Raw genomic sequence first — 14,669 nt, 5'->3', positions numbered from 1 at the left:
AGACATGGATCTAAATGTGGGTTTTTTTGCTCACACTGCATTCTTCTCAATAGAGGAATTCCTCATGTGTGAACCCCTGCAAATAAGGTTGTGTATCTGTTAGCACATCCCATCTAAAGCAATGATGTGCAGAGAGATGATATCATCTCCACTGCCTCATTCAGCAAACAACAGGCACATATGAACTTGAAGATGCACAGACCTCTCCTTCCCCAAATTTAATCAAAAAGATTTTAGTTCAAACATCATACTTGTTTTGCCATCTATTCATGAAGGATAAGAGGCTGTACCTTTTTGATTTGTTACAGCAGGTAGAAGAAAACCAGTTCACTTCTCCATAGCCAAAAATAGTTATTTATTAATAATTTATGATCTTACATTCTTTAGAATAAAACCGCAAATTTACACTGGCAGAGACTCTCCCTTATTGACTATTGTGTGCAAGATTCTCTTGCATATACACAGATACACAATGCTCACACACACTTCCAGTTTTATACAAAAATAATGCAAAATATTGCATTTGAGGTGAAGCTCCCTGAAGAGTTTGTACAGAGGTAATGCACTGTTTAGCACATATCCATTTTTTCTTGTTTATTTAGAACTGAACAAAAATTAGTTCCTTCTATCTGAAGACATAACTCTCTTCCAAAAGAAAAAAAAAGCAAGCTAAATTATTTACAAAGATAAGGCAAAAAAAAAGTCATAATGAAACCCTGCACTGATGGCACACTCAAGAAATATATATATTTTTAGCGAGAGAGAGAAAGAGAAAGAGAGATCACCACCATCATCTGATGGGGAGGGGAATATGATTTCATTCATTCAAAGACTGTGAATAAACAAATCTCAAAAGCAAAGACATTCCATTTCTAACTGAGGAAGAAAGTTTGTCTCATTTAACATGCTGCAAATGTATCCTGTGCACTGAGAAAAAATGGATTACAGAAAAGTATGGAGATAAATGCTATCCCTTAGGCTGACCTTTAGTACCTATCATTAAACTGATGTCTCTTATTCATTTGCAATTTAAAACATTTACATCGATCAAAAGCCAAGCATGATAAAGCTCTTGGCAAACAAATATTCCAAATAAATTGAGCTGAAACCCTTCTTTGGCTCCTATAATCAATACAAGGAAAAAAACTTAAACAATTAAGTCTTCACTGAAGACAGTAACAGATATTACAAATGCAACTAATACATTTCTCCCAGTCTTACCATAGAGGACATGTGCTCAGAGTGTCTGTTCTCCCCCTAATTGTGTTTGGAAGTCCTCGGTTCCAAGTCACTGCATAGGTGGGGTTTTGTGTTTGTTTTGTGCACTGAGCAAAAATAAGCTGCCTACCTAACCAATAATAGTTGAAGTTCCTTTTATTTTCCCCCTTGGAAAATTCAGCAAGTCCCCTTCCTTTGCAACAGCCGATTCCAAACTTTGTAACCTTTTATTTTGTTAAGCACGCAGGCAGACCCTGTTCAATAGCAGTGGCCACAAAAGAGCACAGCTTTTGTTTGCTGCTGTCAAAGAGAATCATTGAGGAATGATCACATGACCCAAAGTTTGGAAGAGTTGGGAATTGGCTGGCACTCACGTGGACTGCAGCGAGTCCACTTGGAAGACATTTTGGTTGGAAGGAGTGGTGAAGTACAGCTGTTGACTGGGCACCCGATTGTCGCATGGGCTGTTCAGCCCCAGAGTCCTCTCAAAGTCCAACAGTTGTCCCATGAAGTTGAAGTTGGGAGAGATGTTGGATTTTTTCATCTTGACAATGTCATAAGCATCATTCATGGAGAGGTTGAGCTTTTGCATAAGGTATGCAACTGTCACGGTGACTGAGCGACTGATCCCCGCCAGGCAATGCACAAGCACCCCACAGTTCTTCCCACGAGCTTCATCTATTGGGCAAAAAGAACAAGGAAGAGACCATAATATACAGATTTTGTCTGGCCTGAGAAAACACTTGAGAATCCAGTTTTAAGTGAGATAAGATTCACAGGTACACATGTCAAGAAAACTAGGTGAAGGAACCTGATGTTCTCCAGATGTTGCGGGCTACACTTCCAATCTGGTAGCAAATCTGATAGCCAGGGAGAATGGCAGGGGAAATGCAAAACATCTACAGGACACCAGATTCCCCATCCCTGTAGTACTTCTCTACCCTTTTCTGATAGCCTTTTGGCTGAAGAGCGGGGTATAAATAAATATTATATATATATATATATATATATATATATATATTGTTATAATAATAATATAGTGCTTGCTTTGCCCTCCCAAGAATCTTCTGAGCCAGGTCAAGCCAATTTCTGTTTTGATATACCCAAACCAACATCAAACAGTTTGAGGGAGAGGCAGACCTTGAATCCAGGCCTTTCAGATACATGTTCAACTCCTGATGTATCTGAGCAGTTAATTCATTTAACCCAATTATGTAGTGCCACCTTTGTTAGACAACTATGGGGCTACATAACTAACTGGAAGCTCTCCAGCAATTGCATAAAAGACCTAGCTTGGAAAAGAGATTTTTTTTTCCTGCAGCTCCCAGATGTCATGCTGACAAGAGGATTCTGAGAATTGCAGTCCAGAAAAGGACTACAGTAGGAGCTGCACCATGTGGTTCTACCCATCATGCAGGTTAGGCTACAGAATTAATGCAGTTTAACTCTGCTTTAAATGCCATGACTATAGAATTCTAAGATTTGTAGTTTTGTGAAAAAAATTGCCTTCTCTGTCAAGAATGCTATCATGTCATGACAAATTACAAATCCCAAGATTCCATAAAATGGCGCCATGACAGTTAAAGCAGTATCCAACTGAATTAATTCTGCAGTGTGGCAGAAGCCTTAGCAACAAATTGGCTACAAGAATTCTCTGTAAAACCACATTCCTCTCAAAATTAAGACATGTTAGCAGAAACAAGACAGCAATAACAATAGCAATAGCAAGTACATTTCTATTCCACTTATCAGTGCACTTAAGCACTCCCTAAGCGGTTTAAAATGTGTAGGTTTTCAATAGGCAGAACATGGGGAAATAAAAACTACAGTCTGCTTCATCAGGTACAAAAGCTGCTTCTAGTGGATCCCATAGATAAGAAGTCTGTGTTCTTTTTCAAGCAGCTATGACACAGAGCAGAATGCTTGTCTGTAGAAAGAAATGCACCCTAGTATGGTACTAAGTGTGGAAGCTCTACAATGTGGCCCTTTTAGAGAGACAAGCAGATTGCAAAGGTCTATTAAATTATTCTCCAACTGCTGTGCAGCGCAGCTGAACAATGGAGGTATTCAGCTCTTTTAAAAGAAAAAAAGAAGTCACAGGGGACAGCCCATTAGGAGAAACAGGATGTCAACATTGCTAGAAAATGGGCTCCTTTGTAATAGGAAGTACATTATAATGCCTGGAGATTAGTTTCTTTGTGGCTCCCAGCCCACAGTTCCTTCTTGCTGGGCTCAGATTACCTACATTCCACCCTATCACCAGTCTCACTCAATCAGATTACAGCACAGTATTCCTTCACAGTTAATGCAATGGCCCTCCCCACATGGGGGAAGGGAGAGCAGAGCTGAATCATTTCACATAGAGGAGGAGAAAGACCTCTACATTTATATCCCAGTAAGTAGAGAGATCTTGTGGCACCTTTGAGACTAACTGAAAGAAAGAAGTTGGCAGCCAATCTGAATTTGAATTTATATCCCATTTTACTCAGGAATCCTTACCTGCTTGTGGTATGAAAGCAGAACCCAGGAAAATTACTTTTTTGGCCCATGGCTCCCAGAATCCCACAGACAACATGGTCAACAAGGATTCCAGGAGTTTTAGGCCAAAAAAGTAACCTTTTTGAAGCTCTGTGGGGGGAAAAAGGGGGGTGTTAAGGAATTGTTCAAAACATATAGATTGAGAGTGATCTCATTTTTGGAGAAGTCAATGGAAACAAGGGGGAAAGAAGCACGTGGTGTAATTCTATACATGTCTTCTCAGAAGTAAAAATGTTTATAAGTTTATAAATTTCCACCTTCAGGTTTAATTGGACTTACTGCTGAACAAATACACATAGGGCTGTAGCTAAAAGCTAATTAGCTTAAAACATACAACCTTTTGGATTAATATTTTTGGCACAGTTGGGAGGGGCTGTTATTTAAAAAAGAAAGGAAGAAATGCATTCAATTAAACAAAGGCCCAAATCCAGTTTTCAGTCCCAATTTGAGAAGACCCACTGAATCAACTAGAATTTGTTAAACCAAACAACTGGTTTTAGGCAAGAATATAAAACTGTCAAAACATTGTATTCTGTTTTTATCCTTTCTTTCAGAGACAGTTTTCCTGGCTCAAATTCAAAGATCTCCAGGGAGTTGATAAGGGGAGTGTTATTTCAGAATACAGACAGATGACTGAAATACCAACTTCGTACACTTAAGGTGTTTCCACACACATGGCTAAAACCATGGGAAGCCCATAATCTAGGTAGACCACACAAGGCATGCTTCTAATAAGGTAACAATGCTAATGGTTATACACATCAAGCCCTCAAAGAGTACATTTATTAATGAAATCTTACCTATAAAAGAGATGGCCTCAGGAAAAAACTGAGACAGATTTTGGCTCCAATGGTCAGAGATGGGGATCTGCTTGTATTTAAATTCTCCAGCATTTTCAAAGAGATTTGGCAGGTTGGGGGTGACATTCAAGATGTATTTAATGCCAAATTCTTCCAGAACATCCAAGTTGGTGGAATCCTTGGCACAGCCCAGGTAGAGGTAAGGTAAGATCTCCACTGGGAAGGAAGGCTGGTTGTTGGACAGGGGGCTGCCATCAGAGTCGGTGGCACTGTTTGGATCTCGGTCAATGTCAGATTCAATGTCTGAAGAAGAGTCTGAGCTGATTCGGAGGCCTCCTAGACCCAGGACTGGCAAAGGGGGAGAGCTGCTGCTACAGGAACTGTCTAGGTTAGTTTCACAATGGAGAGCATATTCTGCCTGGAACTTGCTGAAACCACCTGGGAAGAAAAGCAGAAAAGTTAGTTGGGTGAGAGATGACATTCTGAGTCTCTTCTCCAATGCAATCTCACCAGCTGGAAATGCAGAACTCATGCAAAACTATACAGTTAAACCACTGGAAATAACACAGGAAATAGTCATGTATGGTTACAAAAATTGTGAATCACCTTCTCAAAGCCTCAAGAAAGTTCATTCTGAAAAGCTTAGAGATACCAAGTTTCCTGCAGACCTTTGGAAGAGTGGCACTTGGGAAAGTTACAGTGGCCATGCTGGCTAGTGGGTACTGTGTTCCAAAAAAGTTGACATTTGTAAACTCTGTCCTTCTGAAAGGTTTGTCAGATTAAGTGTGTATGCATGCGTTTAGCAGATGCTTCAGAGCAATGATCTCTGTTCCTGTGGAGTTCAGAAGGATCAAGAGAGGAGTTATGAACACAACAAGACATGTGAGAATAAGCAGGATGGAAATGCTTAGGAATAAATAATGCCCCTTCTCATCAGTAAAAGAAATTCTGTGTGACAGGAAACAGGGCGCCCTACTGACACAGCTGACCCACTATCAAGCACCAGATAAATCTACAGTTAAGCAAGGCGAAGAGTCAGGAAATTTCAATTTCCTTAAAAGGCTGAATGCAGCCAATTCTTTCTTTCATGTATTTTTTAAAACCACTATGAGATGCTTTTTTTTTTTTTTGCCTCGGGTACCCAACATCTTTGAGTCTGCCTGAATCAATTCAGTCCATTTCAAAGGCTACCACACTATTAGGGAAATGAGGAGATAAGCCTCCATTCAGTGGTAGAATACCATGGAAACCTTTCTGGTCTTCTTCCTCCTCTTCCAGTCTACTTGTTTTTTGGAAAGGGATTCCTCTGGAAAGCCCTTCCCTCCCCCTCCTTCAGATCAAAGTCTTCAGCTTTTGCAAGCCTCTCTTGAGTTCCCTTCCCAACAAAGGGAGACAGGAGGTAATAGGATTATCAGCAGAAGGGCATCCTGGTCTCAAAGGACTTCCTTTGAATCCCAGACAAGGTAACCAGTGGCTTTTATAGCCCCTTGGCAGTTAATCACAGGCACCCTGTATCTGACATTTTGATCTGGTTACTCTGGACTCACCTGCAAGGTTTTGCCAGTTTGACTCCCATCTTGTTCCTCCCCTCAGTCCAAAAGCCATTGGGTTGAGAGAACAAACTTAGGTAATTTTAAGTTTTGGATGTAAGGATCAGTAGGGGTCCCTTTCTAATGTGAGGGTGTAACTACAGGGCCCACAAAGTGAACACATCCTCCCTGACCCACAGTAAAGTTTCCTTCAGTTCCCAATTTTCTAGCATTATAGAAAATGAGATGCTGAAAATCACCCAGAAATTTGAAATGTTCACAATCTCTTCAACATTTTGCCTGCCCCTTTTCTTTGAATGCCTAAACTGTCTTTCAACTGAAGCTTTAAGTTACTATAATGCTATAAATGACAAGTTAACGTTTCAATATAAATTTGGGGGATGAAGAAGGTAATATTTTCTGGGAGAGCAGACTTCTCCCTTTGCCAATGTGCTTTGCTTCACAATGTACTAAAGATTTTCAACTTTTCAGGACTTTTTTGCAGTTAGCCCTGGATGCCTGTCCCAAAATCCTATCCGCTGGGCACCATCATTTTGAAGGAAAGAGGCTATGCCAGGTTTGCTTCTTGCTCGAGTAGAAGAGAGCTCAAGGGTAGGGTGTTTAGGTTGCCTGGAGGTAGAGAATTCAAAGGCACAGAAATCTGGAAAATTAGTATGCAAATGGATATTTTTGTAGCACCTTTGAGACTCTCTGAAAGAAAGAAGCTGGTAGCATGGGCTTTCGTAGACTTGAGCCTACTTCCTCAGATGTATGGGGTGTAGTGGAGAGCCCAAGGGCAGCCTTCCAGCTGCTACAGGCCTACTTTTTCTTTCTTTCCTTCATTCCTTCCCCCTTTACTCTTCTGAAACAGACTTACAGGGAGGCATCCATCCCATCCATATTTGCCACCTAGGCACCTACTCAGCCATGGGTGGAAGGCTTTCAAAAGGAGAGAGAAAGGCAGACAGGGAAGGGAGTTTTCCTATTTAGACTATAAAAGAAAGAAAGAAAAGCTCAGTGCACCTTCCCAGGGCCATCTGGCAATGCTCAGAGCCTTACAATAGTGGGGCTGGAGGCCTTGCGCTGAAGAAGGAGAGGAGGGATGGAGTCTAGACACTCTGATAAGGTATCCTGGAAGATAGGATGCTTTTTTGGTCATCCTATGCAGAGCCAGTGTGGTATAGTGGTTAAGCACTGGGCTATGACTCTGGAGACCAGAGGTCAAATTCTGGTTCAGCCATGTAAACACCACCTTGGGCCAGTCACACTCCCTCAGCCTCAGAGGATGGCAATGGCAAACTCAGTCTGAAACATGCCAAGAAAGCCCCATGATGGGGTTGAATTAGAGTCACAGGAAATCAGAAATGACTGGAAGGCCCACAATAAATAGCCAGTGTAGTGTAGTGGTTTTGAGCGTTGGAATATGACTCTAGAGACCAGGGTTTGAATCCTGGCTTGGCCATGTAAACCCACCTTGGGCAAGTTGCACTCTCTCAGCCTCCAGAGGTTGGCAATGGCAACACCTCTCTCAAGAAACTTGGCAAGAAAACCCTAAGATAGGGTTACCATAAGTCAAAAACTGGAGGCACACAACAACAACAGTGCAACTTGTCTATGCCTAGATGTCTGTTCTTTTTCCTTGGGTCAGTCTTTTGGTCATGAGGCCATTGACACCAATTCCCTGCAACAAATAAAACTCTCCTCTCTCCTGTGTGGATGAATTGGTTTTAGGGACAAGGAACTCCTATTGCCTGGTGTAGTGGTTTGAGTGTCAGACTACAACTCTGGAGACCAGGGTTTGATTTCCCGCTTGGCTGTGGAAACCCACTGGGTGACCTTAGGCAAGTCACACACTCTCAGCCTCAGGGGAAGGACAGGGCAAAACTCCTCTGAACAAATCTTGCCAAGAAAACCTCAGGTAAGGGTCGCCCTAAGTCAGAAACAACTTGATGGCACACAACAACAGTGTTACCAGACATTCTCCTTTTCCAGGACACATCCTCCATTTCAACCTTCTGTCCAGGATGAATTCCATAATGTTTTCCATTTTGAACATGACTAAGAAGTATGCATTTCTGTGGTTTTTTTTATAGCTATTATGTGATCATGTCCTCCATTTTTTCCTGGAATGTCCAACAGGAATGGTTTCTAATCATTGGTCCTCCAGATGTTTTGGACTTTAGCTTCCAGAATTCCTGACTGTTGGCCAGGCTGGCTAGGACTTCTGGGAGTTGAAGTCCAAAACACCTAGAGGACAAAAGTTTGTGAATCACTGTCCTACATTTTGTGGTGCCTTGTCCTCCTATGTAGTTAGGCCATCTGGTCACCCCAGACACCCTCCTCTTTCAAGACATGTGCTCCATTTCAACCTTCTGTCCAGGAGAAATTCCATCATATCCTCCAGTTTGAGGATGGCTAAAAGAAGCATGCATTTCCATGAGTGGGGTTTTGTTTTGTTTTTTAGCTTTTATGAAGTCATGTCCTCCGTTTTATTCCTGGATTGTCCTCCATTTTGCAGTGCCTTGTCCTCTTTTTCAGGTGGGACATCTGGTCACCCTGGGACACCCTGAACCACCAGCACCACAAATCAACTCCTAAGGCTGGAGTGGAAGGAAAGAAGGCACTGGATGGAGAGCAAGAGGGATTCTGGGGACCCCTCCAATTGTTATTATTACCATTTAGCCTTCTCTGTCAGAGAGCTCTGCTGCCACAAGAAAACCCTGTGACAGGTTCCCCACACAAGTCACCACACAAGGTGGAAATAACCTGAAGGCACCCAACAATAAACTGCCAAGGATCATCTGATCAGGGTACACTCTCTCAGCCTCAGAGGAAGGCAAAGGCAAACCTGTTGGAAAATCATTGCATTGTCTCTCCACCTCCTCAGATAGATAGGATTTTCCCTGCATGCAAACTCCACTGTCTTCCCTCTTCAAAGCATGCCATTTGGTCCCACTGAACCACAGGGGCCATAAATACCTTTGTCATTTGGTAAATAAATCAGCTAACCTCCTTTAGGAAGTTTTCCCACACAAAAATGAGATCCTCCTGTTATCCTCCAGTCTCTCATCTCTCTCTACTCTATCAACTTTCTTCCCAAAGCGATAAAGATTCCTTCTTTTACCTGAACTATTCATTAAATAGGTTAGGATGCCGCTTCTATGTCTATGTAGATTTAAGCCATTAGTCAAGTTTTGGTTGTTTAAACTTCAAGCTACTTGTGTTGTCTTTGAGTCAGCCTCAGTTCTTAGAGAAGCATAGGCTGCATCCACACTGGAGGAAAAAAAAACCGGTTTGGCACTGCTTTAACTCTTTTCTGGCTCAAGGCTATGGAATTCTGGGAGCTGGAGTTTGTTGTGGGGCCCAGAGTGGGGAAACTGCAGGGGTCGGCACACTGAGAATCATAGAATTGTAGAGCTGGAAGAGCCCACAAGGGCCATCATCCAGTCCAACCCCCTGCCATGCAGGAACTCTCAATCAAAGCATACCCAAAAATGGCCATTCAGCCTCTGTTTAAAGACCTCCAAGGAAGGAGACTCGACTCCACTTCAAGGGAGTATGCTCTTACTGTCAGGAGGTTCCTCCTAATGCTGAGGTGGAATCTCTTATCCTGGAGGTTGCATCCATTGTTTTGGGTCCTGTTCTCTGGAGCAGCAGAAAACAAGCTTGTTCCCTCCTCAACATGACATCCCTTCAAGTATTTAAACAGGGCTATTGTATCACCCCTTAACCTTCTCTTCTCCAGGCTAAACATCCATAGCTCCCTAAGTCGTTCCTCAGAGGACATGGTTTCCAGACCTTTCACCATTTTGGTTGCCCTCCTTTGGACATGCTCCAGTTTCTTCACATCCTTTTTGAATTGTGGTGCCTAGAACTGGATACAATATTCCAGGTGGGGCCTGACCAAAGTAGAATAGAGTGGCACTCTTACTTCCCTTGATCTGGACACTATACTTCTATTGATGCAGCCTAGAATCGCATTGGCCTTGTTAGCTGCCGCATCGCCCTGTTGACTCCTGTTCAACTTGGGGTCTGCTTAGGACTCCCCGATCCCTTCCACAGGTAGAAGTCTCCTTAGGGCAGGTGTCTAGTCCCCTCCTCTATCTGAGCCTGGGGAAGCCGGCCCCCCTCTCCCTCCTCCTCCTCCTCCTCCCGGGGCTCACCTTCCAGGTAGTATGCCTTGCAGCCGTCCTCCTTGAGGCGCTTGAGGAGCAGCCCCAGGACGGAGCCGGCGCCGGGGGCGGCGTGGTTCTCGTTCCACTCGCTGCTCTCGTCGTAGAGGACGACGGTGTCGGTGGAGCAGCGGCGGGCGAAGGTCTGCCGCTCCTCCTCGCGGGCGCCGGAGGCGAAGAGGGCGCGGAGGGGCAGGTTGCCCTTCTGGAGCCTCCGGAGCATGAGCCCCGGCAGGGCCACGCTGATGGCCGACTCGATGTGCGAGGACTCGTAGAGCTCCTGCGGGCGGCAGTCCATCAGCAGCAGCCGCTCGTTGCCGGCCTCCAGCTGCTCCTTCAGCCAGGCCACCGTCTTGCCGGGCGCCATGGAGGGGGACGGGGACGGGGCAGGGCAGGGGGCCGGGCGGAGCGTGTCCAGCATCGGGGAGAGCCCGGCAAGGGAGCCCGAAGGCAGGGGAGAGCTCTGGGGCTGGGGCTTTCCTTGCTGGCTGCAGAGGCTGGCAGGGAGGGAGGGAGGGAGGCCGGGTCCTGCTCCGAGGGCGAGGCAGAGGGGGCCTTTTTAGCCCTTGCTGCTGCTGCTTCTCCTCCTCCTCCTCGGCTTCGGAGGGATGGAGGCTTGGCTGCAAAGGGAGGCCAAACCCGGCTTCAGCCCCGGCTCCGAGGCGTCCCTTTGCAAAGCCAGAGAAGGGCCCTGGAGCCCTGGCTTTTCCCTTTGGCCCTGGAGGCCGGACCCTGCTTCAGCCCAAGCCTCCCTCGGCGGAGCCGGAGCGCTCTGCAGGAGCCCCTGGCTTGGCTTTCTTCCTCTTCTGAAGGGAGCCCAAACTCCGACTGAAGGGAGCCCTGGCTGCGATGCCAAAGTCCAGGCGTTGCTTGGGACTCTGGGTCAGCGGGTGTCCCTGAATGAACGGAGCCTCCTCCTCCTCCTCCTCCTGATGGAGAGAGCACGGGATCCGGGCCTTTGAGGGCAGCCAATTCCCAGGCAGAGGAGGGCTTGGTGAGCCAGTGCCTTCCTTGCCTGGCGAGGGGTTGCAGTGGGCTGCTCTGCCCGGCTTGCCTCCAATCCTCCTCCTCCTGCTGCTGCTGCTGGCCCCCTGGAAGGGCTCCTCCGGTGCCTTTTAACCGGCCTCCTGCGCGCAACTGGAGGCAGCCTCCCTCCCTCTCTCTCCCTGCAGTTCCTGAATGGAGGAGGCTGCGATGAAGCCGGCGCTGGGTCTCAATGGCCGCCTTCTCTGGCTGGCCAATCAGGGCCCGGGGAGAGGGGGGCGGGGGGGGCGGTTGCCGGGGCGACGCTGGGGCTGGAACAGGCTGGCTGCTGGCGGAGGGGAATCGCTAATGAGTTTGTCATTCACAAAAACGGAAAGGAATTTCCGCTCCGGATAAAGCCCAGTGCAAACAAGCAGCAACAGCGGCGCAGCGGGGAGGAAGGAAGGAAGGAAGGGAAGAGAAGAGGAGGAGGGAGGGAGGGAAGGAGGGAGGGCAGCGCCGTCTGGGGCTCCAGTTGCCTGCCTTCGGTGGAAAAGCTCCCGCCGGTTACACAACAAATGCTCCAATTAAGGGGGGAAGGAGGAGGAGGAAGAAGAACAAAAGGCGGCCTCCGGATGGAAGGGCATTTCGCAGCCAAGGAGGCAAGGAAGGGAGGGAGAAGGAGCAGCTTGGCTTGGCTTGGCTTTTCCAGGACATCCCTGTCCTCCCTTTCAGCCTTCCGCCCAGGAGGAATGTCTAAAGGTTCCCCATTCTGAGCATGAGACACACACACACACACACAAAAACCCATGCATTTATCACGAGAGGAGTGTTTTTAGCTTTGGTGTCCTCCATTCCAGCCTTCTGTCCGGGAGGGAGGCCCAAATGTCCTCTATTTTTAGCATCACAAAGAGAGAGAGAGAGAGAGAGAGAGCATGCATCCATCCTGATGGGGTGGTTTAAGCTTTTGTTTTGTGTCCTCCTCTGTTTCAACCTTGTGTCCAGGAAGGATTCCCAAATGTTGAGCATGACACACACACACAAAGCATGCCTTTCTCTTGATAGGATGTTTTTAGCTTTTGGGTCCTCCATTTTAACCTTCTGTCCAGGAGGGATTCCCAAATGCCGTCCATTCTGAGCAGGACAACCACAACCATGCATCTATATTGACAGGAGGAGAGTGTTTAGCTTTTGTGTCTCCCATTTCAGCCTTCTGTCTGAGATAGAAAGGCCATGATGGGAAGGCCGAGTGACACTCTCTCAGCCTCAGAGGGCGGGAAAGGCAGCCCCCCCTGGACCAACCTTTCCAAGAAAACCTCACTGCTTTAGGGTCGCCAAGAAGTCAGAAACACACTGAAGGCACACAACAACAACAACATGGGACTAGTTGCCACTGGGGCCTTGGAGGGCACCTTGGGCTTGTGAGAATCTTCTTATGTAAGGGCGTTTCAGGGATCAGGAGTGAGGAAAGCCACTTGCCTTTCTCTTGCAAGGAGGCCAAAGGACTAACCACTTGCCTGCCGATGCTGAGCTCTCCTCTAAAACAGTACTGAGGGCCTTGGATGCCTCTCTTCCACTCCTGGCCCTCTGCTTTTAAAATCCTTACAGCCCTAATAAAATGCCTGCCTCCTATGGCTCTGTCTGTATCTGGGGGATTTCCTAGAGCTTAGTTGTTGTTGTTGTTGTTTTGTTAAGGTTTGTATCAAGTTTTTAACACATTTTAAAGTTCAATGTGTAATGTTTGTAGCTTTTTAAAACCCTTTTTCTTAATCTTTGTATCTACATTGTAACGCTCTGTATGGCTGTTAACTTGTACTGTTTTAAATTTTGTAGAGATCTTTGAGACTAATGAAAGAAAGAAAGAAATTGGCAACATGACCTTTCCTAGGCTGCAGCCTACTTCCTCAGATGCTTTCAGTACCATCATCATCATCATCACATAGAGAAATCTTGTGGCACCTTTGAGACTAACTGAAAGAAAGAAATTGGCAGCATGAGCTTTCCTTCAGTCTCCTTGGGTGTTTTAAATTTTGTCAGCCGCCTTGAGTCCCTATATCAAGAGGAAGGCAACATATAAACAAACACACAAACAAATCATCAATACTATCATCTTTAGTGGGGGATAAAAAGCAGCAGTTCTTCCCCCCCCCCCACACACACACACCAGGGATGAATCTGCACTGCAGAAATAATCCAGTTTGACACAGGTTTCGCCTCCATGATGCAGTGCTTGGGAATGTTGGGAATTGTAATTTTGTGAGGCCTTTTAACCTCTTTCTGTCAGGGAGCTCAGATCCCACAGGATTCCCTAGCATGGAGGGCAGTTAAAGTGGTATCAAAGTGGATTATTTCTGCAGTGCAGGCACAACTGAGACTTCTGTCATTCCTAGGGTCTCCATAAGTTGAAGTCGACTTGGCCTTACTTAACAACAACAACAACAACCTTAAAACCCTTTGGGGGGAGAAAGCCAGCTTTGTGGTTGAGGAAATCCTCCCCTCAGGGGAAAGTGAGGGAACAGAGGAAGAAGGGACTGAGGCTTTTCTGTCAGGAAGGAAGCCTGGGCCGGACTTGTCAGTGCTTTTCTGGCCAAACAGACAGGCCACTACAAAGCTGCTTTGGGTCACTTTGAAGGTATGCTGTTTAAATGGCACACATATATTAAGAGGCCAGAAGTTGTCCCAAAACCTTAGGACTGGAGTGTGGCTTTGGCATGGCTTCCAGCCTCTTAGGACACATGCAGCATTTAAACAGCATACCTCCAAAGTGACCCGAAGCAACTTTATTTTGGCCTGTCTGTTTGGGCCCTTCTTCTCCATTGTTCCCTCCAACATCTTGAAATGGAAGCTCTCCTTCCATCCCTCCCACCCTCATCCCTCTCGCTCCCTTCTTCTCCTTCACCTTCTCCTCTTCATTTTCTGGGCTTTCCAAGGAATCCTTCCCACACTTTCCTCAGTGCATGACGCCTGAGGCATCCGGGGATTCCCACCAAGAAGGCAGCAGTCACTGCATCTACACTGCAGAAATAATTTGCTTTGACATCCCTTTAATGGCCATGGCTCAAGGATATGGCGTTCTGGGGACTGTAGGTGGTTATGGTACCAGAGTAATATAATAGTAATAATAATAATAATAATAATAATAATAATTTATATATAGCCCTCCCAATTACAAGGAACCCAGGCGGGTTACAACAATAAAAATACAGAGAATACAATAAAATAAAATAGGATAAGATAAAAGACAGTGATGTAAGTCACAGAATTTACAGCTAGACCTGATGGAACTGGGCCTGTCTTTTTCACTCCCTCCCAGGTCTGATGATGACGGTTGGTATGGAGGGAGGATTCTTCTTCTTGAGGCATGAATTTTATTTTAATTAATTTTAATTTAATTCTTCTCATTAAATTTAAGAGAAGAATTGGTGGACAGAGCGATGTAAGTCACAGTA

General features: G+C 45.7%; 1 protein-coding gene across 1 annotated transcript; it reads right to left on the bottom strand.

The window, feature by feature from the left end:
* Nucleotides 1-348: 348 nt before the first annotated feature.
* Nucleotides 349-11,015, bottom strand: DUSP6 (dual specificity phosphatase 6). Its single transcript, XM_089523993.1, has 3 exons — nucleotides 10,249-11,015; nucleotides 4,557-4,994; nucleotides 349-1,896 (listed from the first exon to the last, which is right to left on the bottom strand). Exons 1-3 carry the CDS (start codon nucleotides 10,676-10,678, stop codon nucleotides 1,589-1,591), a joined length of 1,176 nt encoding a protein of 391 aa, XP_089380119.1. The 5' UTR covers nucleotides 10,679-11,015; the 3' UTR covers nucleotides 349-1,588.
* Nucleotides 11,016-14,669: the final 3,654 nt, after the last annotated feature.

The sequence above is a fragment of the Sceloporus occidentalis genome, unplaced genomic scaffold (assembly GCF_023333645.1).
Source record: "Sceloporus occidentalis isolate IW3139 unplaced genomic scaffold, rSceOcc1.0.p SCAF_5, whole genome shotgun sequence".
NCBI lineage: Eukaryota > Metazoa > Chordata > Lepidosauria > Squamata > Phrynosomatidae > Sceloporus > Sceloporus occidentalis.
The sequence above is the reverse complement of the archived record's forward strand: the minus strand, read 5'-3'. Positions and strand labels throughout refer to the sequence as shown.

Excerpts from the sequence above, each read along its gene's own strand:
- DUSP6 (XM_089523993.1), bottom strand. The coding sequence starts at position 10,678 with ATGCTGGACACGCTCCGCCCGGCCCCCTGCCCTGCCCCGTCCCCGTCC. Across the intron at positions 4,995-10,248 it reads CAAGGCATACTACCTGGAAG|GTGGTTTCAGCAAGTTCCAG; the intron begins GTGAGCCCCGGG and ends TTTTCTTCCCAG. Across the intron at positions 1,897-4,556 it reads TGAGGCCATCTCTTTTATAG|ATGAAGCTCGTGGGAAGAAC; the intron begins GTAAGATTTCAT and ends TTTGCCCAATAG.